Source organism: Papio anubis, chromosome 18, assembly GCF_008728515.1.
Source record: "Papio anubis isolate 15944 chromosome 18, Panubis1.0, whole genome shotgun sequence".
Taxonomy (NCBI): domain Eukaryota; kingdom Metazoa; phylum Chordata; class Mammalia; order Primates; family Cercopithecidae; genus Papio; species Papio anubis.
Genome location: NC_044993.1, coordinates 70277679 through 70303754, shown reverse-complemented (window position 1 = coordinate 70303754; position 26076 = coordinate 70277679). Strand labels below are relative to the sequence as shown.

General features: G+C 49.0%; 1 protein-coding gene across 1 annotated transcript in view; it reads right to left on the bottom strand.

Moving 5' to 3' along the window:
• Nucleotides 1-20023, bottom strand: part of TRAP1 (TNF receptor associated protein 1) — a 70070-nt gene extending 50047 nt beyond the window's left edge. The window contains exon 1 of the mRNA XM_003916454.5: nt 19852-20023. Within this exon, the coding sequence (XP_003916503.2) occupies nt 19852-19939 (88 nt within the window). The 5' untranslated portion in view covers nt 19940-20023. The remainder of the gene's footprint in view (nt 1-19851) is intronic.
• Between the last annotated feature and the right edge of the window lie 6053 nt (nt 20024-26076).

Sequence of the window (26076 nt, the reverse complement as noted above, 5' to 3'; positions counted from 1 at the left end):
ATCCTATCTGATGGGAACTTAGATCTTCAGCAAGGAATGCAGAAGTATCAGTAATGGTAACCTGAGATAAAAAGTATTTTTCTCAGCCAGGTGCGGAGGCTCACGCCTGTAATCCCAGCACTCTGGGAGGCCAATGCAGGTGGATCATGAGGTCAGGAGTTCAAGACCAGCCTGGCCAACATGGTGAAACCCTGTCTCTACTAAAAATACAAAAATTAGCCAGGTGTGGTAGTGTGCGCCTGTAATCCTAGCTACTTGGGAGGATGAGGCAGGAGAATCGCTTGAACCTGGGAGGCGGAGGTACAGTGAGCCAAGATCAAGCCACTGCACTCCAACCTGGGGGACAAGAGCGAGACTTCATCTCAAAAAAAAAAAAAAAAAAAGTACTTTTCTCTTAATATATTTAAACTATATATGACAGGCCAGGTGCAGTGGCTCACGCCATAATCCCAACACTTTGGGAGGCCAAAGAAGGTGGATCACCTGAGGCCAGGAGTTCAAAACCAGTCTGGCCAACATAGTGAAGTCCCGTCTCTACTAAAAATGCAAAAAATTAGCTGGGCGTGGGGGTGGGCGCCTGTAGTCGCAGCTACTGGGAATGCTGAGGCAGGAGAATCACTGGAGCCCGGGAGGCAGAGGTTACAGTGAGCCAAAATCATGCCACTGCACTCCAGCCTGGGTGACAGAGTGAGATTTCATCTCAAAAAAATAAATAAATAAAATATGACAGTCAAAAACAAAACTTAAAGCATTATCTTGTGGTATTTGTAACATATGTGAGTGTGATGCACATGACAACTGTAACATAAAAGATGGGGTGGGGAAGAGAATTCATGTATACAGTTACAAGATTTTGACATTGTACATGAAGTATTATAATACTAATTCTAAATTAGACTATGACAAGGGTGCATATTTCTTTTAAAAAAAATTGTTTTAGATAGGTACCTTGCTATGTTGCCCAGGTTGGTCTCAAACTCTGGGGCTCAAGGGATCCTCCTGCCTCGGCCTCCCAAAGTGCGGGGATTACAGGAGTGAGCCACCACACCTGGCCAAGGGGGCATATTTCAAACACCAGAGTAACCAGAAGAATCTCTTTAAAAAGGATTAGATAAACCACAATGGAAATCTCAAATATATTTAATTAATAAGGAAAGGAAAAACGGAAAAAATCCAAAAGGACAAATAAAAGACAAATAATAAAATGGTAGCAATAAATCCAACTATATCAATATTTACTCTTATATTAATGAACTGAACTCTAATTGTAAGACAAGGATTGTCGGAATTAATAAAGGAAGACGTAATTATATGCTATCTACAAGACACTTTAAATATAAAGAAAAAGATACACTGAAGACAAATGAATGGAAAAATACATACCATCCAAAAAGTGTGTTTAAGAAGGCTGGAGTGGCTCTATTAATATCAAGTAAAATATATTTCAAAATAAAAAACATTATTAGGAAAAAAGAAGGATATTTCAGAATACTACAAGGAACAATTCATCAGGAAAATGTAAGCACAAGTATGTATTTGCCTAATAACAGAGTTTCAAAATACATGAAGTTAAAATGGAAAGAATTAAAGAAAAAACAATTCCACAATCATAGTTGGAGATCTTAACACTCCTCTCCCAACAACTGACAGAACCAAACCAAAAAACAAAACAGAAGCCAGGCACAGTGGCTCATGCTTGTAATCCCAGCATTTTGGGAGGCTGAGACAGGAGAGTCGCTTGAACCCTAGAGACAGAGGTTGCAGTGAGCCAAGATTGCGCCACTGCACTCCAGTCTGGGCGACAGAGAGATCCTGTCCCCAACAAAAAAAAAAAGAAAAAATAGAAAGCCAGCCAGTCCAGAAGAAAAACCTGGGGCAAAAGATATGAACGGCATTTCACGGTGGCTACAGAAGGCAAAGGAGCAGCAAACTATGTATGAACACAGCAAGTTCTCTATGAGCTCCGAAGTAACACAACACAGAGAAGGGTGTGTCCCTGAGGGAAGATGTACATCTGCACTTACTACAGTAGTACAAGTAAGTAGTGGCAGGACCCACAGGTAATTAATAGTAATTATGAAGGCAGCAGGTGCTCTGAGCAGCAGCAAGGCTTCTCAAGGTTTACCTGTTCACATGGTTTTGGCTTTTCAATCAAACCATATTTATGTATTCAAAACAGATATTAAATTATAAAAAATATGAGGCTGCCCGGTGCAGTGGCTCACGACTGTAATCCCAGCACTTTGGGAGGTCGAGGCGGGTGAATCACAAAGTCAGGAGTTCGAGACCAGACAGGCCAACATGGTGAAACCCTGTCTCTACTAAAAATACAAAAATTAGCTGGGTGTGGTGGCGTGCGCCTGTAATCCCAGGCTGGGTGACACAGCGAGACTCCATCTCCGGGGGGGCAAAAAAACATGAGGCTGTCACAAAAGTGCTAATGTTTTCCCTGCTGTCAATGTTGACGTCACGTGAAAGCTGGTATGGACACATCGGATGAGGAATTCAGTCTAAGGGCCTCTCAGGAGCCAAGGCCCAATGACCAGGCTAAGTGGACCCAGCAAAGACAGAGGGAGGGGTCCTGAGGCACGAACACAGAGTAGGTCCCATGCTCGAGGCAAACAAGGACGAGGTACAAGATGAGAGCCACAAGGGGCCACTGTGCTGCCTCACAGACCTGGGAAGAAGTTTTTTGAGAAAAGACTTTCATTTTTCAAGAGGGAGATTATTTTAAAGAATAAGGCCTAGTACAGTGGCTCAAACCTGTAAACCGAGCACTCTAAGAGACTGAGGCAGGCAGATCATTTGAACCCAGGAGTTTGAGACCAGCCTGGGCAAACTGGTGAAACCCCGTCCCTACCCAAAATACAAAAACTTAGGTGGACATGGTGGCACACACCTGTAGTTCCAGCTACTTGGGTACTTGAGGCGGAAGGATCACTTGAGCCCAGAGGGTAAAGGCTGCAGTGAGCTGAGATCACACCACTGCAGTCTAGCCTGGGTGACAAAGCGAGACCCTGTCTTTAAAAGAAATAAGAAAAGCTAGGTGCAGTGGCTCATGCCTGTAATCCCAGCACTTTGGGAGGCTGAGGTGGGCAGATCGCCTGAGGTCGGGAGTTTGAGACCAGCCTGACCAACCTGGAGAAACTCCATCTCTACTAAAGATACAAAATTAGCCAGGCGTGGTGGCGCATGCCTGTAATCCCAGCTACTTGGGAGGCCGAGGCAGGAGAATCGCTTGAACCCGTGAGGCAGATGTTGTGGTGAGCCGAGATGGTGCCACTGCATTCCAGCCTGGGGAATAAGAGTGAAACTCCATCTCAAAAAAAAAAGAAAAAAAAGCATTCAGTAAGATGGTAGAATACAAAACTCAACAGCCATCCTATATACAGAAAACTAGTTAGAAAACACGACATGAGACCCCAGGAACAAAAACTAAACAATTAAGAATGCATAATGCATTCACCAAGAAAGCTTCACAAAATCTTTCCTTTTTTCTTCTTTAGCAAGATCTTTAAAGAGCACGGCGAGGCAGTGGCTCAAACTGCAAATCCCAGCACTTTGGGGAGGCGAGATGGTAGGATCGAGGTCAGGAGATCAAGACCATCCTGGCTAACTGCGGTGAAACCCGTCTCTACTAAAATAATACAAAATATTAGCAGGCGTGGTGGCCCGAGCCACCTTAGTCCCCTAGCTACTTCGGGAGGCTGAGGCAGGAGAATGCGTAAACCAGGAGGGAGCACAGTGAGAGCTGAGATACGACCACTACACTCCAGCCTGGGCGACGAAGCCGAGACTCGATCTCAAAAAAAAGAAACTTTGAAACACTACTAGGGCCAAGGACTGTCATTAAATAACCCGCTTAAGACTGTTTTTTGAGGCAGTCGCTCTGTCACCCAGGCACAGGCTAACGGATCTCGCTTCCTGCTCGTCTCCTGCCTCGGCCTCCCAGGAGTAACTGGGACAGGCGCCGCTCCCTTCAGATTTTGTATTTTTGGTAAGGCACGAGGAACTCACCATCGACCGCCAAGGATGCCCGATCTCGACATAAATCGCCTCCCAAAAACAGAGATGAAACTTAACACCCTCTCATACACTACACACTCACAGGCAGAAGGCTAATAAGTAAACTACAGACATTACCTAACACTTGGAAAGCATCAGAGAGAAATGGGGCAACGCTGTGTAACGTGTGCTGATGCTGAATTACCTCTAACACAAAGAAAAAAAATAGAGGTAGAACAGCGGTTTGCACACATTACCATGCTGTTCAAATGCATATACATAATGTTTATGTGATGCGCGCATGCATAGCTATTCTCATATGCCAGGGAGATCTCTGCAACGACACCCAAAAACTGTCTAATGGACTTGCCACCAGGAGGGCTGGTGTCTGAGGCATGTCAGTGGTAGACGGGCTTTTCATCAGACATACCTCTGTATCATTTGCATACTGGACTATATATATCAATAGTCTATCTACAAAATACCCTACTTATAAAACGATTTACAAAAGGTAACATTACAGGCCAGGCGAGGTAGCTCACGCCTGTAATCTCAGCACTTTGGGAGGCCAAAGCAGGCGGATAGGCAGACGTCAGGAGTTTGAGACCAGCCTGGCCAACATGGTGAAACCCCGTCTCTACTAAAAATACAAAAATTAGCTGGGCATGGGGGTGCACACCTGTAATCCTAGTTACTCGGGAGACCAACCGCTTGAACCTGGGAGGCGGAGGTTCACTGAGCTGAGATCACATCTCTGCACTCCAGCCTAGGCGAGAGTGAGACTCTGTCTCAAAACAAAACATTGCTTATAAAAAACACTTACAAGCTTACCAGAAACATAAACACATTTACAAAATCTCAAACATATTTTTAAACTATTCTCATTCTAAAATTCATATGGAAAAGTTAAGTGTACATAAATAGCCAAGGAAATTTTGAAAAAAGTGAGGAAATACTATCAAATATTAAAGAACATTAATATAAAGCTACACTATTAACATAAATTTCCAGACCAAGCATGGCTGCTCACACCTGTAAGCCCAGCACTTTGGGAGGGAGATCAGGCAGGAGGAGGATCCCTCGAGCTCAGGAGTTGGAGGCCAGCCTAGGTAACACAGTGAGACCCCCCAACTCTCAAAAAGTAAAAATGAAAAAGAATTTAAATTCATTTCCAGCAGGGCACAGGGGCTCATGTTTGTAACCCCAATGCTTTCGAAGGCCAAGTTGGGAGGATCACTTGAGGCCAGGAGGAGTTCTAGACCAGCCTGGGCAACATAGCAAGACCAACCTGTTTTTTTAATTTCCACCGTCACTTCTTAAGTTAAAATGAATTCCAGATGGGCCATAGAAGTAAAAATAAAAGCTAAAAGTACTGAAAGAAAACACGAAATATTTAATAACTTTATTGAGATATATCTGCCATATAATTCACCCATTTAAAGTGCACAATTCAGTGGTTTTAGTATATTCACAAAGGTATACAGCCACGACCACTAACTATAGATTTTTTTTTTTTGAGACGGAGTCTCGCTCTGTAGCCCAGGCTGGAGTACAGTGGCGCCATCTCAGCTCACTGCAAGCTCCGCCTCCCAGGTTCATGCCATTCTCCTACCTCAGCCTCCCGCATAACTGGGACTACAGGCGCCCGCCACTGCGCCCGGCTAATTTTTTGTAATTTTTTTTTTTTTTTTAGTAGAGATGGGGTTTCACCATTTTAGTCAGCACGGTCTCCATCTCCTGACCTCCTGATCTGCCCACCTCGGCCTCCCTCCCAAAGTGCTGGGATTACAGGCGTGAGCCACTGCGCCCGGCCAACTACAGAACATTTTTATCACTCCAAAAGGAAGCCCTAAAGCCACTCATGCTCACTCTCTTTTCCCTCTCCCACCAGCTCTCGGCAACTACTCAACTATGTCTCTCTCTATGGATTTGCCTTTTCTGGGCACCTCAAAGAAACGCAATCATACAATATATGGTCTTTTGTCTGGCTTCTTTGACTTAGCATAAAGGCTCTGGGGTTCATCCACATCTAGCATGCATCAGCATCTCATTCCTTTTCGTAGCTGAAGACCACACCACTGTATAGACGATTTTTTCCATTCATCAGATGATGGGCAACTGGGTGGCTTCCAGCTTTTTTATGAGACGGAGTTTCGCTCTCATCGCCAGGCTGGAGTGCAGTGGCGTGATCTTGGCTCACCACAACCTCTGCCTCCCAGGTCCAAGCGATTCTCCTGCCTCAGCCTCCTGAGTAGCTGGGATTATAGGCCTGTGCCACCACACCCAGCTAATTTTGTATTTTTTTTTTAGTAGAGACGGGGTTTCTCCATGTTGGTCAGACTGGTCTCAAACTCCTGACCTCAGGTGATTGGCCCGCCTTGGCCTCCCAAAGTGCTGGGATTACAGGCCTGAGTCACTGCGCCCAATCTTTTTTTTTGAGACAGAGTCTCACTCTGCAGTGGTGTAATCTCTGCTCACTGCAACCTCCACTTCCCAGGGTCAAGTGATTCTCCTGCTGAGGCACCTGCCACCACACCCAGTTAATTTTTGCATTTTTAGTAGAGACAGGTTTTACCATGTTGGCCAGGCTAATCTTGAACTCCTGACCTCAAGTAATCCGCCCACCTTAGCCTCCCAAAGTGCTGGGATCATAAACATGAGCCACTGCACCTGGCACAGCTTCCAACTTTTTGCTGTAACTTTTGTTTTGCGGGGGCTGGGGGGGGTCTCACTGTGTTGCCTGGAGTGCAGGAGCTGTTTACAGGCACCGTCATGGTACATGGTAGTCTCCAACTGGCAGGCTTAAGTGATCCTCCCACCTCAGTCTCCCAAGCAGCTGGGATTAGAAGGGCGCACCACTACGCCCGGCCCATTTCCACTTTCTTTTTTTTTTTTTTTTTTGAGACAGGGTCTTGCTCTTTGACCAGGCTGAAGTGCAGTGGCACAATCATAGCTCAATGTAGTCTCAAACTCCCAGGTTCAAGCAGTTCCCCAACCTCAGCCTCCCGAGTGGCTGGGACCACAGGCATGTGCCACCACACCCAGCAATTTTTAAAAATGTTTTGTAGAGATGGAGTCTCACTATATCGTCCAGGCTGGCATTCAACTCCTGGCCTCAAGCAATCCTCCTGCCTCGGCCTCCCAAAGTGCTGGGATCCCAGGCATGAGCGACCACACACAGCCTTGTTTCCACCTTCTGATGGACCTTCAGATTGCTTTCATTTTGAGGTTATTATGAAAAATGCTACCATGAACATTCATGTGTAAGCTGTTCTGTGGACATGTTATCATGTCTACAAGGTATGTTCCTGGGGTAGAACCGTGGGGTCATACGGTAATCGGTTTCACTGTTTGAGGAGCTGCCACAATGTTTTCCTGCAGAGATTGCACCGTTTTACATTCTCACCGGCAGCGTGCGAGGGTTCTGATTTTTGTACATCCTAGTTATCCATTTAGTATCACCTTTTTTTGTTGTTGTTGTTTCTTTAATGTTTAATTATAGCCACCCTAGTGGGTAGGAAGTACTAACTCACTGTGGTTTTGCTTTGCAGTTCCTAAATGGCTAATGATGCCAGGCATCTTGAGTTTTTTTAAAAAAAAATAATTTAAGAGGAAATCTTTCTAAACAAAATATATAACCCAAAAGGCCATAAATATAAGAACTACATAAAAATTTAAGTCAAAAGACAAACGCCCAGGTGAGATGGCTCATGCCTATAATCCCAGCACTTTGGGAGGCCGAGGCAGGTGGATCATTTGAGGTCAGGAGTTCGACACCAGCCTGGCCAACATGGTGAAACCCCGTCTCTACCAAAAATACAAACATTAGCCGGGCGTGGTAGCAGCCATCTGTAATCCCAGCTACTCGGGAGGCTGAGGCAGGAGACATGCTTGAACTCGGGAAGCAAAGGCTGCAGTGAGCCAAGATCGTGCCACTGCACTCCAGCCTGGGCAACAGACAGAGTGAGACTCCGATTAAAAAAAAAAAAAGACAAATACATTAAGAAAAAAATTGGGGGCCAGACACAATGGCTCTTGCCTGTAATCCCAGTACTTTGGCAGGTAGAAGCAGGAGGATCACTTGAGTCCAGGAGGTCAGGCCTGCAGTGAGCCAGGATCGCACAACTGCACTCAAGCCTGGGTGACAAAGCAACACCCTGTCTCTAAAATAAAATTTAGCGCCGTGGCTCATAATCCCAGCACTTTGGGAAGTTGAGGCAGGTGGATCCCCTGAGGTCAAGAGTTTGAGACTAGCCTGGCCAACATGGCAAAAGCCTGTCTCCACTAAAAATACAAAAAAAAAAATTAGCCAGATGGTCAGGAGCGGTGGCTCATGCCTATAATCCCAACGCTCTGGGAGGCTGAGGCAGACGGATCACGAGGTCAGGAGTTCAAGATCAGCCTGATCAATATGGTGAAACGCCATCTCTACTAAAAATACAAAAATTGGCCGGGCGCGGTGGCTCAAGCCTGTAATCCCAGCACTTTGGGAGGCCGAGGCGGGTGGATCACAAGGTCAGGAGATCGAGACTATCCTGGCTAACATGGTGAAACCCCGTCTCTACTAAAAAAAATACAAAAAACTAGCCGGGCGCGGTAGCGGGCGCCTGTAGTCCCAGCTACTTGGGAGGCTGAGGCGGGAGAATGGTGTGAACCCCGGGGGCGGAGCTTGCAGTGAGCCGAGATCGCGCCACTGCACTCCAGCCTGGGAGACACAGTGAGACTCCGTCTCAAAAAAAAAAAAAAAAAAAAAAAAAACAAAAATTAGCCGGGCGTCGTGGCAGCACCTGCAGTCCCAGCTACTCGGGAGGCTGAGGCAGGACAATCGCTTGAACCTGAGAGGTTGGGAGGTGGAGGCTGCAGTGAGCCAAGATTGCGCCACTGCACTCCAGTCTGGCGACAGAGCGAGACTCCGTCTTGAAATAAATAAATAAATAAATAAAGTAAATAAATAAATAAAAACTAGCTGGGCATGGTGGCGCGTGCCTGTAATCCCGGCTACTTGCAAGGCTGAGGCGAGTGGACTGCTTGACCTCGGGAGGCGGAGGCTGCAATGACGTGACACGGCGCCACTGCACGCCAGCCCAGAAAACAGTCAGACTCTGTCTCAATTTTTTTTTTTTTTTTTTTTTGAGATAGAGTTTTGCTCTGTTGACCAGGCTGAGGTGCAGTGGTGCAGTGGTGCGATCTCAGCTCACTGCAAGCTCCACCTCCCGGGTTCACACCATTCTCCTGCTTCAGTCTCCGGAGCAGCTGGGACTACAGGCGCCCACCACCACACCCAGCTAATTTTTTGTATTTTTAGTAGAGACGGACGGGGTTTCACCATGTTAGCCAGGAAGGTCTCGATCTCCTGACCTCACGATCTGCCCACCTCGGCCTCCCACAGTGCTGGGATTATAGGCGTGAGCCACCATGCCCGGCCTTACTCTGTCTCAATTTTCAAAAATTATTTAAAACGACGAGCACGTTGTCTCATGCCTCTAATCCCAGCACTCTGGGAGGCCGAGACAGGCAGATCACGAGGTCAGAAAATCGAGACCATCCTGGCTAACACAGTGAAACCCTGTCTCTACTAAAAATACAATAAAATATTAGCCGGGCCTGGTGGCGGGCCCCTATAGTCCCAGCTACTCAGGAGGCTGAAGCAGGAGAATGCCGTGAGCTTGGGAGGTGGAGCTTGCAGTGAGCCGAGATCACGCCACTGGACCCCAGCCTGGGTGACAGAGCGAGACTTCATCTCAAAAAAAAAAAAAAAATTTAATTAAATTTAATTTTTAAAAAATCTTAAACTCACTAGTTTCAGTTAATGTACCAAGGTCTATTTTCCTTAATACACCAAGACCACTTACAAATCATCCATAAGAGGCCGGGCGCGGTGGCTCAAGCCTGTAATCCTAGCACTTTGGGAGGCCGAGACGGGCGGATCACGAGGTCAGGAGATCGAGACCATCCTGGCTAACACGGTGAAACCCCGTCTCTACTAAAAAATACAAAAAACTAGCCGGGCGCGGTGGCGGGCGCCTGTAGTCCCAGCTACTCAAGAGGCTGAGGCAGGAGAATGGCGTGAACCCGGGAGGCGGAGCTTGCAGTGAGCTGAGATCCGGCCACTGTACTCCAGCCTGGGCGGCAGAGCGAGACTCCGTCTCAAAAAAAAAAACAAAAAAACAAAAAAACAAATCATCCATAAGAAAAAGGCCGGCCGGGCGCGGTGGCTCACGGCTGTAATCCCAGCACTTTGGAAGGCACAAGTGGGCGTATCATGAGGTCAAGAGATTGAGATCATCCTGGTAACATGGTGAAATCCCGTCTCTACCAAAAAAACAAAAAGGTACAAAAATTAGCTGGGCGTGGTGGTGCGTGCCTGTAATTCCAGCTACTCGGGAGGCTGAGGCAGGAGAATCACTCGAACCCAGGAGGCAGAGGTTGTGGTGAGCTGAGAACGCGCCACTGCACTCCAGCCTGGGCAACGAGTACAAAACTGCCTCAAAAAGAAAAAGAAAAAGAAAAGAAAAAGGCCATTGGTCCAAGAGAAAAATAGCCATTCACAAAAACAAGAAACATCAATGCCTTTACATTCCAGAAAAAGATGTTTTACCACATTCATAAGTAAGGAAATGCACTTTAAAACAAGATAGCGGCCCGGCGCGGTGGCTCAAGCCTGTAATCCCAGCACTTTGGGAGGCCGAGACGGGCGGATCACGAGGTCAGGAGATCGAGAACATCCTGGCTAACAAGGTGAAACCCCGTCTCTACTAAAAAATACAAAAAATAACTAGCCGGGCGAGGTGGCGGGCGCCTGTAGTCCCAGCTACTCGGGAGGCTGAGGCATGAGAATGGCGTAAACCCGGGAGGCAGAGCTTGCAGTGAGCTGAGATCCGGCCACTGCATCGCAGCCTGGGCGACAGAGCGAGACTCCCTCTCAAAAAAAAAAAAACAAAAAACAAAAAAACAAGAGCATTTTCACTAGCAGATTGACAGAGATGTTGTGAATACTGTCATTCTAGCATCGGTGAAGGTGCGAGAAACTGGTGGCAATGCTGTCTGTGATTTTGGGGAAAGTCAGCAACAACCTAAATGTCCACCATGAGAGGGTTACATAAATTACGAAAATCCACACTGTGGAAGCTCTGTGGCGATAGGAAACAAACCCCAGAATATAAGTAGAAAACGCAAAGTATGGAAGATTACACAAGGTCCCTTCCCAGTTTACCTTTGTTTCTTTTGTGTGTGTGTGTGTGTGTGTGAGGAGTTTCGCTCTTGCAGCCAGGTTGGAGTGCAGTGGTACTATCTCGGCACACCACAACCTCTGCCTCCTGGTTTCAAGCGATTCTCCTGCCTCAGTCTCTCGAGTAGCTGGGATTACAGGTGTGTACCACCACACCTGGCTAATTTTGTATTCTTAGTAGAGACAGGGTTTCTCCATGTTGGTCAGGCTGGTCTCGAACTCCCAACCTCAGGTGATCTGCCTGCCTCAGCCTCCCAAAGTGCTGGGATTACAGGTGTGAGCCACAGCGCCCGGCGAGAAGATTTTTAAGCACGTCAACATTCTGGACAGAAAGACTTGTATTTCCTCACAAATGTCTGAGTTCTTAGCTCTGGCATTTTCAATACTCACTGCTTCCTGGGGCTTCCTGTGTTCCAGAACCTGGTCTACCCGTTCTCTACTATGATATACTGATCCTTCATTCATCAGGAAACATAACTCCTTATACATAAAGAAAAAGAACAAAAAGGGAAAGGGCACCCTGAACAGTCAAAATATGGGCCTGAAGCCCTCACGCTAAGCTTTGGTCATGGAAGACTACTGGCCCCACATGAAATCCATCTCTCTTTTTTTAACAATTTGATGCTAACCAGTTTCCCAGTCACATATGAAAGGAGAGAACACGGCTCCAGACAGGCCTGCAAGTTAACGCCACAGTAAGAGAGGCCAAAAATAAACAGTCACAATGCAGTTTTGATGTGGGGACACTTTATAGACAAAGGATTCTTCACATTTCAATGGCCCTGCGGGAGCCTATGTATTAAAACAGAACACCAAAAATTAACACCCATAATAATGACCCTGAAAACATCAAAGAAAGGTTCAGTTATGGGCCATCTAACAATGAAGTGTTTTAGAAAGACTTCTCATCATAACGGTTTAAACAAAATGTTTTAAAGTCAGCCTCATGGAAAATTCACTTGAACATTCCATTGCCTGACAAATGCTGAAATCCTGGCAAGTGTGAACTAACATGGCAATGTGCTGTCTTAATTTCTCCTTCAAGGAGCGTATTACTAACCTGACACATACAGTTACATTAGGACCCATGCCCTTCTGTCTTGTTCTCAGCAGCATTGCTGTATAGCCTCCTGCTCTTCTTTAATATGGCATTTAATTTAGCTATCTCAAAATTAATTTCCCATATATATATATATATATTTTTGAGACACTGTCGCTCTGTCACCCAGACTGTAGGCTTCACAGGCTTAAGCGAGCCTCCCACTTCAGTCTTGGTAGCTGGGACCATAGGCACACCCAGCTAATTGAAAAAAAAAATGGTTTTTTTGGTAGATGGAGGTCTCCCTAGGTTACCCAGGCTGGTCTCAAACTCCTACACTCACAGGATCCTCCCACTATAGCCCCCAAAGTGCTGGGATTACAGGCATGAGCTACCAGGACTGGCCAATTTTTTACGTTCTAACCACATTTCTTAATTATATGGCTATTAAGTAACTAAGCCATTCTTTTAAAACCGATGATTCAGCTACACATCCTTTCAATTTACCTCATCTACAGGAATTCACCTGGTTAAAAAGCCAATGGCAGGGCTGGGAACAATGGCTCACACCTGTAATCCCAGCACTTTAGGAGGCTGAGGCAGGCAGATCACAAGGTCAGGAGTTCAAGACCAGCCTGGCCAACATGGTGAAACCCCGCCTCAACTAAAAATACAAAAATTAGCCGGGCACAGTGGTGCGTGCCTGTGGCCCCAGCTACTCGGGAGGCTGAGGCAGGACAATTGCTTGAACCCGGGAGGCGGAGGTTGCAGTGAGCCGAGTTCATGCCACTGCACTCCAGCGTGGGCAACAGAGCAAGACTGTCTTTAAAAAAAAAAAAAAAAAAAAAAGTGGCAGTAATACTCCCGCAAGTAGATACTGTTTCTCTAAGCTACAGCTTTTATAGTAATTCCTAGTGGTTTTAGCAGAAATAACCAGCCACACCACAAACAAACTCCCTGAAATGTATTTTGTTAAATGCTATGGAACTACAGGGAAGCCACTTTGTGCACTAAGCAAAAGCAGCTTCCTAGCAGAAGGCAGGTCTTCAGCAGGACTAAGCAGGATGGTGGTAAAAAAGTTCTAACTGGCTACACCTGCGGCACCAAAACCGCAATCCAGGAACATTCTCTGGCTTTGAACCTAAAAGCACTTTTTCCTTCGTTTAAGTGTGAATGGATACATTTTCAATTACTATCAAGATTCTTTGTCTGGCCCCAAGTGCTGGGTGGTGGCTCACATTTGTAATCCCAGCACTTTGGGAGGCCAAAGCAGGAAGATGAAAAGGTCAAAAGATTGAGACCATTCTGCCCAACATGGTGAAACTCTATCTCTACTAAAAACACAAAAATTAGCTGGCCATGGTGGCAGGCACCTGTAGGCCCAGCTACTTGGGAGGCTGAGGCAGGAGAGTTGCTTGAACTCAGGAGGCGGAGGCTGCAGTGAGCTGAGGTCATGCCACTGCACTCCAGTCCGGCAACAGCAAGAATCTGTCTCAAAAAAAAAAAAGATACATCAGTATTTTGAGACGAGCAAGTATCACCGGCCTCAGTAACAGCCTTTCATGGAACTCACCTTTGTCACATGTTATTTACTGACATGGGGGGCAGGAGTAAATGTTTATTTTTCTGCAGTTTTCTTATCAACTTGACACCCTCCCCCACCCCACCCCCACAAGCTGCATTCCCTCCCTTCTTGCCAAGGGGTAGCAAAATACTTGGGAGATTTCTCTTTTTTCTTAGCTTAAGCCAACCACTCACCCAGCAACTAATAAATACTTTGCTAATCGCTTACATTCAGATTGATGTGTTTGTTTCCAAGATGGAGTCTTGCACTGTCGCCCAGGAGGGAGTGCAGTGGCACAATCTCGGCTCACTGCAACCTTCAACCTCCACCTCCCAGGTTCAAGCAATTCTCGTGCCTCAGCCTCCCAAGTAGCTGGGATTACAGGCACCTGCTACCACCCTGGCTAATTTCTTTATATTTTTAGTAGAGACGGGGTTTCTCCATGTTGACCAGGTTGGTCTCAAACTCAAGTGATCCACCCACCTCGGCCTCCCAAAGTGCTAGGATTACACACCAAAAGCCACCGTGCCTGGCCCGATGTGTTCTTCTTCAGGCACTCAGATAACTCAGTCCCCCTGGTCCTAACCAAACTGAAGGTCCTCCTGGAGGTCTTGGGCAGCTGGGCCACACTTCCCTCTGCCGTCTAAGTGCCAGCACCATGGCTTATTCAGACGACAAAGGTGTCGTGGACGCTACACCTCTAGTGTCCTCTCAGCAACACAAAGAGCTGTTTCACAGAGACAGTGGCATCTGACGAGCAAGTACTACTCCCCTCCACTCTGAAAAGAACCGCCGGGGAGCACCAGAAATTCACCTGAATTCTCCTGAAGGGTGCAGCACACAAGACATGGAAATCAAACAGCACAGGCTCCAAACAAAGGAAGAGCAGAGAGAGGAGGCAAAACCGGTCAACAAAATAAGTACTGAAGGGGAGGGCGCAGCAGGCAGGCACCGCCTGCAGGAGCGTGGTTCAGGTGAGGCTCTTTTTGGAAAGTGAAACAAACTTGCTAGGGCTTTAGCCCCGAGCAAAATGAGGAAACCAGCTGTCCTGACCTTCTTGGTGCTGGCAGCTGACCTACTCTTACAACTCCGATTTCCAAGACAGGAATTCCAGCAAAGGCTCCAGCTTACAGAGAACGAAAGGCCCAAGACCTTAACGCCTGCACCAACCAGTCCTATCGTGGTTGCCTCACAGTCATGTTCTGGCAATTTCACGAAAACAAGAGCATCTGACACGACCAAGAGACTGGGCTCGGCGCCCTTGGTGATCGTGGCAGTCAGCTGGTCATCCAAAATGACTAACCAGTCACCCTACCTGCCTGGCCACAAAATCATGTTTGTTTTGGGAGACGGCGTCTGCTGCTGATCTTTCCAGGCCTTCCCTCTCCTTTAGGAGGCAGCCTCATCCTTCTACGGGCACATCTGACACTTCTGACAGTTGGAGCTCCGACGAAAAGGTCTCATGGGGGTTTATAGTGTGTGGACCTCGAAGGGCCACGTGGCTGGACTCCCCAAACACCAGGCCCAGGGCTGGCTCTGTGACTGTCCTGAGGATTGTAGGATGAGGCTTCTATCCACAAGCTTGTATCTGACAGAAAAGACACAACTGCTAGCCTCATTCACCATCACTTCTGCATACCCCCGCAAGTCTTTCGTCAAACCAATTATTCAGAGCCATCTCCTTACCCCTGCGCCTGCAGCTTTCCAGACACGGATGCTGCTCCCTTCACTCCAGTGCAAACAGCCTTGGAGACTTGGCCCAAATCGCTCCTCATCTGTGAAACTTACCCTGAGACAAGCAGCTATCGTTTCTGCATTCCCTAATGTGCTGTCCAGGCCACCAAGATGGCCCTGGTACACTGCCCAGCAGTCACCTATGACCCAGACAGCAGGGCCACATTTTCTTTGAAGACTCAGGGGGCCTTTGAAATGTATTTGTTGAATAAACTGTTATAGGCAAAAATGACAAATATAAAGTGCACAAGCAAAGATCCTAGCCCACCCCTCACAGAAATATTCTGAGGGTAGGCCAGGCACAGTGGCTCACGCCTGTAATCCCAGCATTTTGGGAGGCGAGGTGACTGGATCACAGGGTCATGAGTTCGAGACCACCCTAAGGAGCACAGTGAAACCCTCTCTCTACTAAAAATACAAAACTTAGCTGGGTGTGGTGGCACCTGCCTGTAGTTCCAGCTACTCGGGAGGCTGAGGCAGGAGAATTGCTTGAACCCAGGAGGTGGAGGTTGCAGTGAGTAGAAGCTGCACCACTGCACTCCAGCCTGGGCAACAGAGCGACACTCTGTCTTGGGGGAAAAAAAAAAAAAAAAGACAAGATATTCTGAGGACAGGTGACTGGGCCTGGCAGTGTCAGGGGTCAGTGAGGCCTGAAAGGGTAAGAGGGCTGAGCTCACGGGTGACTGAGATAGTGCAGCATGGGTGAGAGGATTCCACAGATACAAGACGTACACATGTGAGGCCAGGCACACGCTAGAACCTGGAAACACTTTCCCAAGAGAAAAAAAATTCAAGAAGTCTGGATTTTCCATATAGGTAGATCTGCCTAAACCATTCTTTCTCCCCTGTTGCACAAGACAAGTATTGTCTTACCTAAATTCACTCATCATTCAATCAATCCAAACAATTTACCTGCCCACTCATCCACACAGGTGACAATGGCAAGGGCATCTGCAACACAGAAGGCTGCCAAGAACACGTTCCATTTCTTAGACTCAGGAAGAGGAATGCTTGAAACACTGCACCAGGAGGAGGAGAGGACAGAGATGATTAAGAAAGAGATAAAGGGCCGGGCACGGTGGCTCACACCAGTAATCCCAGGACTTTGGGAGGCCGAGGTGGGTAGATCACGAGGTCAGGAGATCGAGACCATCCTGGCTAACACAGTGAAACCCCGTCTCTACTAAAAATACGAAAAATTAGCCGCGCTTGGTGGTGGGCGCCTGTAGTCCCAGCTACTCGGGCAGCTGAAGCAGGAGAATGGTGTGAACCCGGGAGTTGAAGCTTGCAGTGAGCCGACGCCACTGCACTCTAGCCTTGGGGACAGAGACTACGTCTAAAAAAAAAAAAAAAAAAAAGAAGAAGAAGAAGAAAAAGAAAAAGAGATAAAGAAACAGAATTAAGGCCGGGCTCGGTGGCTTATGCCTGTAATCCCAGCACTTTGGGAGGCCGAGACAGGCGGATCACGAGGTCAGGAGATAGAGACCATCCTGGCTAACACGGTGAAATCCTGTCTCTACTAAAAATACAAAAAATTAGCCGGGCATGGTGGTGGGCACCTGTAGTCCCAGCTACTCCAAAGACTGAGGCAGGAGAATAGCGTGAACCCAGGAGGCAGAGCTTGCAGTGAGCCGAGACTGCGCCACTGCACTCCAGCCTGAGAGACAGAGCAAGACTTCATCTAAAAAAAGAAAAAAGGCCGGGCGTGGTGGCTCAAGCCTGTAATCCCAGCACTTTGGGAGGCCGAGACAGGCGGATCACGAGGTCAGGAGATCGAGACCATCCTGGATGACACGGTGAAACCCCGTCTCTACTAAAAATACATAAAAAACTAGCCGGACGAGGTGGCGGGCGCCTGTAGTCCCAGCTACTCAGGAGGCTGAGGCAGGAAGGAGTAAGCGTGAACCAGGCCGGGAGGCTTACAGTGAGCTGAGATCAGCCACTGCACTCCCAGCCTAGGCTGACTAAAGCTGAGACTCACGTCTCTAAAAAAAAAAAAAAAAAAAAAAAAAATTAGAATTAAAATGTCCCTGAGCTGAAAACTGACATATTTTCCAAATGGAAGCAACAGTGCATGATACAGAGCACGAATCACAAACACCTGTGGACGCGAGACCACGAAAGGGACAAAGAGAAAAAACCTCAATCTCCAAGGAGGAAAAAACCCGAGTCAGCTACAAAAGAAACAAGAACCAAATTAATAGGACAGTTGGCCGGGCACAGTGGCACACCCTTGCAATCCCAGCACTTTGGGGGGCGATGCCGTCAGATCACTTGAGGTCAGGTGTTTGAGACCAGCCTGGCCAACGTAGTGAAACTCCACCTCATAAAGACAAGAAAAACAAATAAATAAATAAATAATTGATCAGACAGCGGTGCTAGAAGAAAGCAACAGCATCACATTCTGAGGGAAAATTATTATTATTTTTGCTGTTGAGATGGAGTCTCACTCCGTCGCCCAGGCAGGAGTGCAGTGGTGCAATCTCAGCTCACTGCAACCTCTGCCTCCCAGTTTCAAGTGATTCTCCGGCCTCAGCCTCCCCAGAGGCTGCGATTACAGGCATGTGCCACCACACTCAGTTAATTTTTGTATTTTTATTAGAGATGGGGTTTCACCATGTTGGCCAGGCTGGTCGTGAACTCCTGATCTGCCCGCCTCAGTCTCCCAAAGTGCTGGGATACAGGCGTGAGCCACCGCGCCCGGTCACAAGGTATGCTTTTACAGGCGACTGGTTTTGAAAAGACATAATATTCAGCGTTGAAGAAAATATCTTTGTAATAGGCAGTCTTGATGCCTGCTAATGGGGATATAAATTGATAATGCCTTCTTGGACAATTTGGCAGTATCCGCTAACATTTCAAAAATGCATAGGCGGCCGGGCGCGGTGGCTCAAGCCTGTAATCCCAGCACTTTGGGAGGCCGAGGCGGGTGGATCATGAGGTCAGGAGATCGAGACCATCCTGGCTAACATGGTGAAACCCCGTCTCTACTAAAAATACAAAAAACTAGCCGGGCGTGGTGGCGGGTGCCTGTAGTCCCAGCTACTCGGAGGCTGAGGCAGGAGAATGGCCTGAACCTGGGAGGCGGAGCTTGCAGTGAGCCGAGATCGCGCCACTGCACTCCAGCCTGGGTGACACAGCGCGAGACTCCGTCTCAAAAAAAAAAAAAAAAAATGCATAGGCTCTGAAACATCAATTCTAAAACTCTAATTATGTAAAGCTAAAGAAACACTGCACGTGGACAAATATTTAAGTACTTATCCATTCTATGCAGTATTGTAATAAAAATTAAAACCTGAAATAATCTTTATTGAGTCCATTAATAGGACAATGTTTAAGCAAATGACAAATCCATCATACAGAATACTATGTGGTCACTGGAAAGCACGTGGACCTGTGTACACTGAATTGAAAAGATGTGGAAACAATGCTGGGAGAGTTAAAATTTTCTGGAGCACAACGTACCACAATGCAAACATAGTTTAGGCTTTTTAGAGTGAAAACAGTTATACGTAGACATTTATGTTTCCACGTGTAACAGTGTGTACAGCCCCAAAGGAACAAAACTGTTCACTGCTGTTACCTCCGAGTGGGGACTGGGAAAGCAGAGGTTAGGGTCATTCTCTCTTTTATTGGCGCATCCATCAATTCCAGGCCCCGAGGACACAACTGCATCAACGACATCGAGTCCACCTGCTCTGGAAACCCGGGTGACTGCTGTTGGTTTTGTTCACTACGGCGTCCCCAGAACCCGTACTGCACCGGGCACTGAGCGGGCGCTCACATGTGCGTCCAATGAACGAATTAACAAATGAACAGTCAGTGCGCTACTGAGGGGCGGGGAGGGGTAAAGCACCATCCAGGGAACTCGCACTATCACCCCGAGTGAGTCCGTTCCCCGCCACTCGCACCCGCAAAGACTCCGCGCTCCGCAGCGGCTCCACCAGCTCGTGCGCTACCTGATTGGACCGGAAGCTCCAGGAAGGACGACCCCGCGGCCGCTCCGCCCGACCCCGCGACGCCCCAAGCCCCGACCTCCTTCAAGGCTCCGAGGAGCCGGTGTCGAGACGAGTCCAGCCGAGAAAAAGGCAGCCCGGCCGGAGCTGGCGAGGAGTGGAGCGAAACGAAACGCGCCTGCAGAGATGGGCCTCGCCGGACCTCCCACGCCCGTGAAGCAGGTGCCGGTGCCGGCGCCTCGCGCCCGGGAGCACCTAGGAGGGACGACCCTGCAGTCTCCGTGGCCCGGCCCGCCCGCTGCCCGTCCAGCCAGGCCGCCCTCACCTCCCGGGACGGCCGCCAGCGCCGGCGCCCGCAGCAGAGGCCGCAGGCGGCGGCCCCACAGCAACAGCGCCCGCAACTCGCGCGCCATGTCGTCCTCCCAGAGCGCCGCGCACAGCCACGCGGGACCAAACAGGATGGGACGGGGCGGGACGAGGCCGCGCGGGGCGGGGCTTTCCTCGGGCGCGGGGCGGTGACGTCACGGCGGGCCCCGGGCTGTCCGGGCAGCTGCCTGCTGTGGCGCGTGGCGGGGTACGACCCCTCGCGTGGACAGTCGGGCCTGGGGGCGGGGCCTCTGTGACCTTGGGTCGCGTTGTCAAGGGCGACGGGACCTGCGCGCGGAGCTGGGGGACGTGGCCCCGCCGCCCCCGGCCCACGCTGGTCCGCTGCGCCTAGCTGTGCGCATTCCTGGAACGGGGCGGATGTCAGTATCCACGCGAGAGTGTGGAGGTGGCGTCGGGGAAGAAGCAGATCCCGTCTCTGCGACCTTTGTGAATCCCGGCCATACGTATAGGCCTCTGCAAGTCTCTTGCAAACCAAGACTGGCCAAAAAGCTAAAACGAATGAGGAAGGGAATTCCAGGCTTGACTGGCTACACCAAAACGTGAACCCAGTAACCAACGCCACCAGGAAAACTGCGGTTATTCGTGTATTCCACTTCTTTTGCCCTTGTGGAGAAGAGTCAAACTAAAATATTTAGAAGTTTATTCTGAGCCAAATATTAGTGTGCGTGGAGGGAGGCAGAGTCTCAAAAGGTCCTGAGAACTTCTGCCCAAGGTGGTTTGGGTTACAGCTTCCTTGGTTTTATACATTTTAAGGAGACATAAGACATCAGTCAATACATGTAAGACATAGGTTGGTTCTGTATGGAAAGGCAGGACAACTCAAAGGGTGAAATACTTAGAGGTCATAGGTGGATTCAAAAATTTTCTGATTGGCAATTGGTTCAAAGAGTTGAGTTCCGGCTCGGCGGGGTGGCTCACGCCTGTAATCCTAGCACTTTGGGAGGCTGATGTGGGCGGATTGTCTGAGGTCAGGAGACCAGCCTGGCCAACATGGTGAAACCCCATCTCTACTAAAATACAAAAAATTAGCCGGGCAAGGTGGCACCTGTCGTCCCAGCTCCTGGGGAGGCGGAGGCGGAGGCGGAAGAATAGCTTGAACCTGGGAGGCTGAGATTGCAGTGAGCCGAGATCGTGCCACTTGCACTGCAGCCTGGGTCACAGAGCTGAGACTCCGTCTCAAAGTAAGTAAATAAATAAATAGGCCGGGCGCGGTGGCTCACGCCTGTAATCCCAGCACTTTGGGAGGCCGAGGCGGGCGGATCACAAGGTCAGGAGATCGAGACCACGGTGAAACCCCGTCTCTACTAAAAATACAAAAAAAAATTAGCCGGGCGCGGTTGTGGGCGCCTGTAGTCCCAGCTACTCGGGAGGCTGAGGCAGGAGAATGGCGTGAACCCGGGAGGCGGAGCTTGCAGTGAGCCGAGATCGCGCCACTGCACTCCAGCCTGGGCGACAGAGCGAGACTCCGTCTCAAAAAATAAATAAATAAATAAATAAATAAATAAATAAATACAAAGTTGACTTCTACAAAGCTGAGACCCCATCTCAAAAAAAAAAAAAAAAAAAAAAAAAAGAGTTCTACAGACCTGGAATTAATGAAAAGAGTGTCTGAGTGAAGATACGAAGTTGTGGGCATGAGCACGGTGGCTCACGCCTGTAATCCCAACACTGGGAGGCCGAGGTGGTCGAATTGCTTGAGGTCAGGAGTTGGAGACCGCGTGGGCAACATGGTGAGACCCTGTCTGTACTAAACATACCTGTACTGGATGTGGGTGGCAGAGGCCTGTAATCCCAGCTATAAGGGAGCCTAAGGTGGGTGGATTGCTTAAGCCCAGGAGGGAGAGGTAGCAGTGAGCCAAGTTCATGCCACTGAACTCCAGCTTGGGCAACAGAGCCACACCCTGTCTCAAAATATAAAAATAAAAGCAAGAGGTTGTGGAGACCAAGGTTCTTATTATGTAGAGGAAGTCTCATAGATGCCCCCCCTTACAGGTAATAGATGACAAACGTTTTTGCAGATGTTTTCTATTCAGACCGTTAAAAGTTCCTAGACCCTCAGCCAATCTCTTCAGAATCAGAAAAAGACTTGGAAAGGTGGCCTGATGTGGTGGTTTACGCATATAATCCCAGCACTTTAGGAGGCCAAGGTGGTCTTATCACTTGAGGTCAGGAGGTTGAAACCAGCCTGGCCAACATGGCAAAACCCTATCTCTACTAAAAATACAAAAATTAGGCCGAGATACAAAAATTAGGCTTACACCTGTAATCCCAGCACTTTGGGAGGCTGAAGCGGGCAGATCACCTGAGGTCGGGAGTTCGAGACCAGCCTGACCAACATGGAGAAACTTCGTCTCTACTAAAAATACAAAAAATTAGCCAAGCGTGGTGGTGCATGCCTGTAATCCCAGCTACTCAGGAGGCTAAGGCAGGAGAATCGCTTGAACCCAGGAGGTGAAGGTTGCGGTGAGCTGATATCGTGCCATTGCACTCCAGCCTGGGCAACAAGAGTAAAGGTCTGTCTCAAAAAAAAAAAAAAATTACCTGGGTGTGGTGGTGTGCACCTGTGGTAGAGCTGGGACTACTCGGGAGGCTGAGGCAGGAGAATCGCTTGAACCCAGGAGGCAGAAATTGCAGTGAGCCAAGATCGCACCACTGCGCTCCCACTCCAGCCTGAGTGACAGAGCAAGATTCCGTCTCAAAAAACAAAAAACAAACAAACAAAAAACTCCTTTATAATGTTAACGCTGGTCAGTTATGCCTCATTTCCAAGGGGAGGAGCGTATAACGAGGCATGACCGACCCCCTCCTTCCAATTATGGCCTGAACTAGTTTTTTAGGTGTCTTTGAAATCCCCTTGGCCGAGAGGAATGGTCCATTCCGTGGGTTGGGGACTTATAATGTATTTTTGCCAGCCGGGCACGGTGGCTCACGCCTGTAATCCCAGTACTTTGGGAGGCCGAGGCAGGTGGATCATCTGAGGTTGGGAGTTTGAGACCAGCCTGACCAACATAGAGAAGCCCCATCTCCACTAAAAATACAAAATTAGCCGGGCGTGGTGTCACATGCCTATAATCCCAGCTACTCGGGAGGCTGAGGCAGGAGAATCACTTGAATCTGGGAGGCAGAGGTTGCAGTGAGCCGAGATCACGCCACTGCACTCCAATCTGGGCAACAGGAGCAACCATCTCAAACAAACAAACAAAAAATTAGCTAGGTGTGGTGGTGGGTGCCTGTAATCACAGCTACTTGGGAGGCTGAGGCAGAGAATTGCTTGAACCTGGGAGTCGGAGGTTGCAGTGAGCCAAGATCGTGCCACTGCACTCCAGCCTGGGTAACAGAGCAAGACTCCATCTCAAATAACAACAAAAAGAATTTATTTTTGCCTTACACCCTGCTGGAGGTTAGAGTCTAGTTGGAGATTCAGACCATAAACCCTGGTCTAACATTTGGTCCAGACCCAGCTCCAACCTCATCATGCTGATTTCCCAGCACCTCCTCAGTCCCAGAGTAGGGCCCAGGCGGCTCCACTGAGGTTCCCAGGTAATTCGGAGGCACACTGAAGATTCACTGCCATACTCCAATAACTGTACAAAAATAGCGACTCCAGCTCGTGGCAGGTGCTGCAGAGAAGCGCAGGAGCCAGGAGCGTGACCTCCAGAGGGCCGGGACAGAGTTGGGTGTTGGAAGAGGATGTGTCAGGAAATGCTTCCAGGTGGAAAGTGGCAAGTTCCCAGCTTAAGCGATTGAGAAGGGGAACAGAAAGAGGGTGGGCAGATTTGGGTGGAAGAGCAGGGTCCTCTCACCTGGACCACTCCAGCAGCCACGACAGGCCCCTGCTTCCACTCTCACAGCCTCCCATCCTCCACGGCAGCCAGATCATACTCCGTCTCTCAGATCCTCCAATGATCCCCCTGCCAACACACATGCATGTCCTTAGAATCATTTCCAGACTCCTGCCTCCTCCTGTAGGCCTGCATGGACCTGCCTGTGTTCCCCATCACCACGCTCCAGGCAGAGCCCTTTCCAGCATATGCCCAGGGAATGGGGGCAAGGTTGGGGGGCGTCTTGGCTTCACATTTCATCCCTTTTTCACCACATTCAGGAAATCATCTTTTTTTTTTTTTTTTTTTTTTTTTTGAGATGGAGTCTTGCTCTGTCACCCAGGCTGGAGTACAGTGGTGCGATCTTGACTCACTGCAAGTTGCACCTCCCGGGTTCACGCCATTCTCCTGCCTCAGCCTCCTGAGTAGCTGGGACTACATTCGCCCGCCACCACGCCCGGCTAATTTATTTTTGTATTTTTAGTAGAGACGAGGTTTCACCGTGTTAGCCAGGATGGTCTTGATCTCCTGACCTCGTGATCCGCCCACCTCGGCCTCCCAAAGTGCTGGGATTATAGGCGCGAGCCATGGCGCCCTGCTGGACCTGTGGCTTTTTAAGGTACTGAGGGATCCAAGGCGTGCCCTAAGATGGCCACACACAGATTTCAGCCTCTGCGTAAACCAATAATCTAGAAAGAGGAAAACATGTTTACACGCAGAGATACTTGAATTAGTGGAGAATGACTGGGAGTTGCTTTTGGAGGGAAAGGGAAGAATCCCCAAGTCTCCTGCCCACCTCTATGGCCAGTATGAGGCTGCCATACAAAGTCCCTGCCTTCCACTGGGGACAGCTGAGGGCCGTGACAAATGCCCGGTGCTTTATTCACAATAGCCAAAATGTGGAAGCAACTCAGGTATCCATGGACAGAAGAATGGATCAGCAAAATGTGGTCTGTTCATACAATGGAATATTACTCAGCCATAAAAAGGAAGGAAGTGGCCGGGCGAGGTGGCTCATGCCTGTAATCCCGGCATTTTGGGAGGCCAAGGTGGGCGGATCACTTGAGGTCAGGAGTTCGAGGCCAGCCTGGCCAACATGGTGAAACCCCGTCTCTACTAAAAATATAAAAATCAGCCAGGCATAGTGGTGCATGCCCGTAATCCCAGCTACTCGGGAGGCTGAGGCAGGAGAATCACTTGAACCTGGGAGGTGGAGGTTGCAGTGAGCCAAGATTGTGCCATTGCCTTCCAGCCTGGTGATCGAGCAAGACTCTGTCTCAAAAAAATAAAATAATAAATTCAAATAAAGAAGCCAGGAGAGACCCTCCTGTCTCTGCAAAAAACACAAATACTGCGGCCGGGCGCGGTGGCTCAAGCCTGTAATCCCAGCACTCTTTGGGAGGCCGAGATGGGCGATCACGAGGTCAGAGAGATCGAGACCATCCTGGCTAACACGTGTGAAACCTCGCTCCTACTGGGGTGAAATACAAAAAATAGGCCGGGCTTAGGTGGCAGCTACTCTGCAGTCCTGGTAGCTGCCTCGGGAGGCTGAGGAATGGCTGGAACCCGGGAGTGCGCTTTGAGCCTGGTGGCAGTGAGCCGGGAGATCCCACCGCACTCCAGCCTGGGCGACAGCCGGTGACCCGCCTCCCCAAAAAAAAAAAAAAAAAAACACAAATACTAGCCAGGTGAGCCAGGCATGGTGGCTCACTCCTGCAATCCCAGCACTTTCCAAGGCCAAGGCAGGAAAATCTGTTGAGTCCAGGAGTTCAAGACCAGCCTGGGCAACATGGCAAAATGCTGTCTCTACAAAAAATACAAAAATTAGCCAGGTGTGGTGGTGCCTGTAGTCCCAGCTACTTGGGAGGCTGAGGTGTGAGCATCGCTTTTGCCCAGGAGGTTGAGGCTGCAGTGAGTGGTGATCACACCACTGCACTCCAGCCTGGGCAACACAGCAAGACTCTTGTCTCAAAAATAAATAAATAAATAAATAAAAAACAAGTGAGGATTGGTCTGGCCTGAGAGAAAACAGAGTGAAAGGGCAGCTCAGTCCTATGTGCCCAGGGGAATTGCACGGGCCACTTGGGCAGCTCTGCAAGGCCCCCTCCTGGCTGGTGTGGCTGCCTGGTGGCTCTGTCCCGACCACCCCACCCTGCCACCTCAAGACTGCTCCTTCACCTGGGTGCCGTGGGCCTGGATTCCAGACATTTGGTGTCCTGAGCAGCGCCTGCTATCCCGGGGTCTCCTTGGGTGTAAAGAGGGCCCCTCAGTCCTGGTTCTCAAGCTGGTCCCTGGGGCATGGATGGAGGACAGCACTTCGGGCAGGTGGAAATGCGGATCAT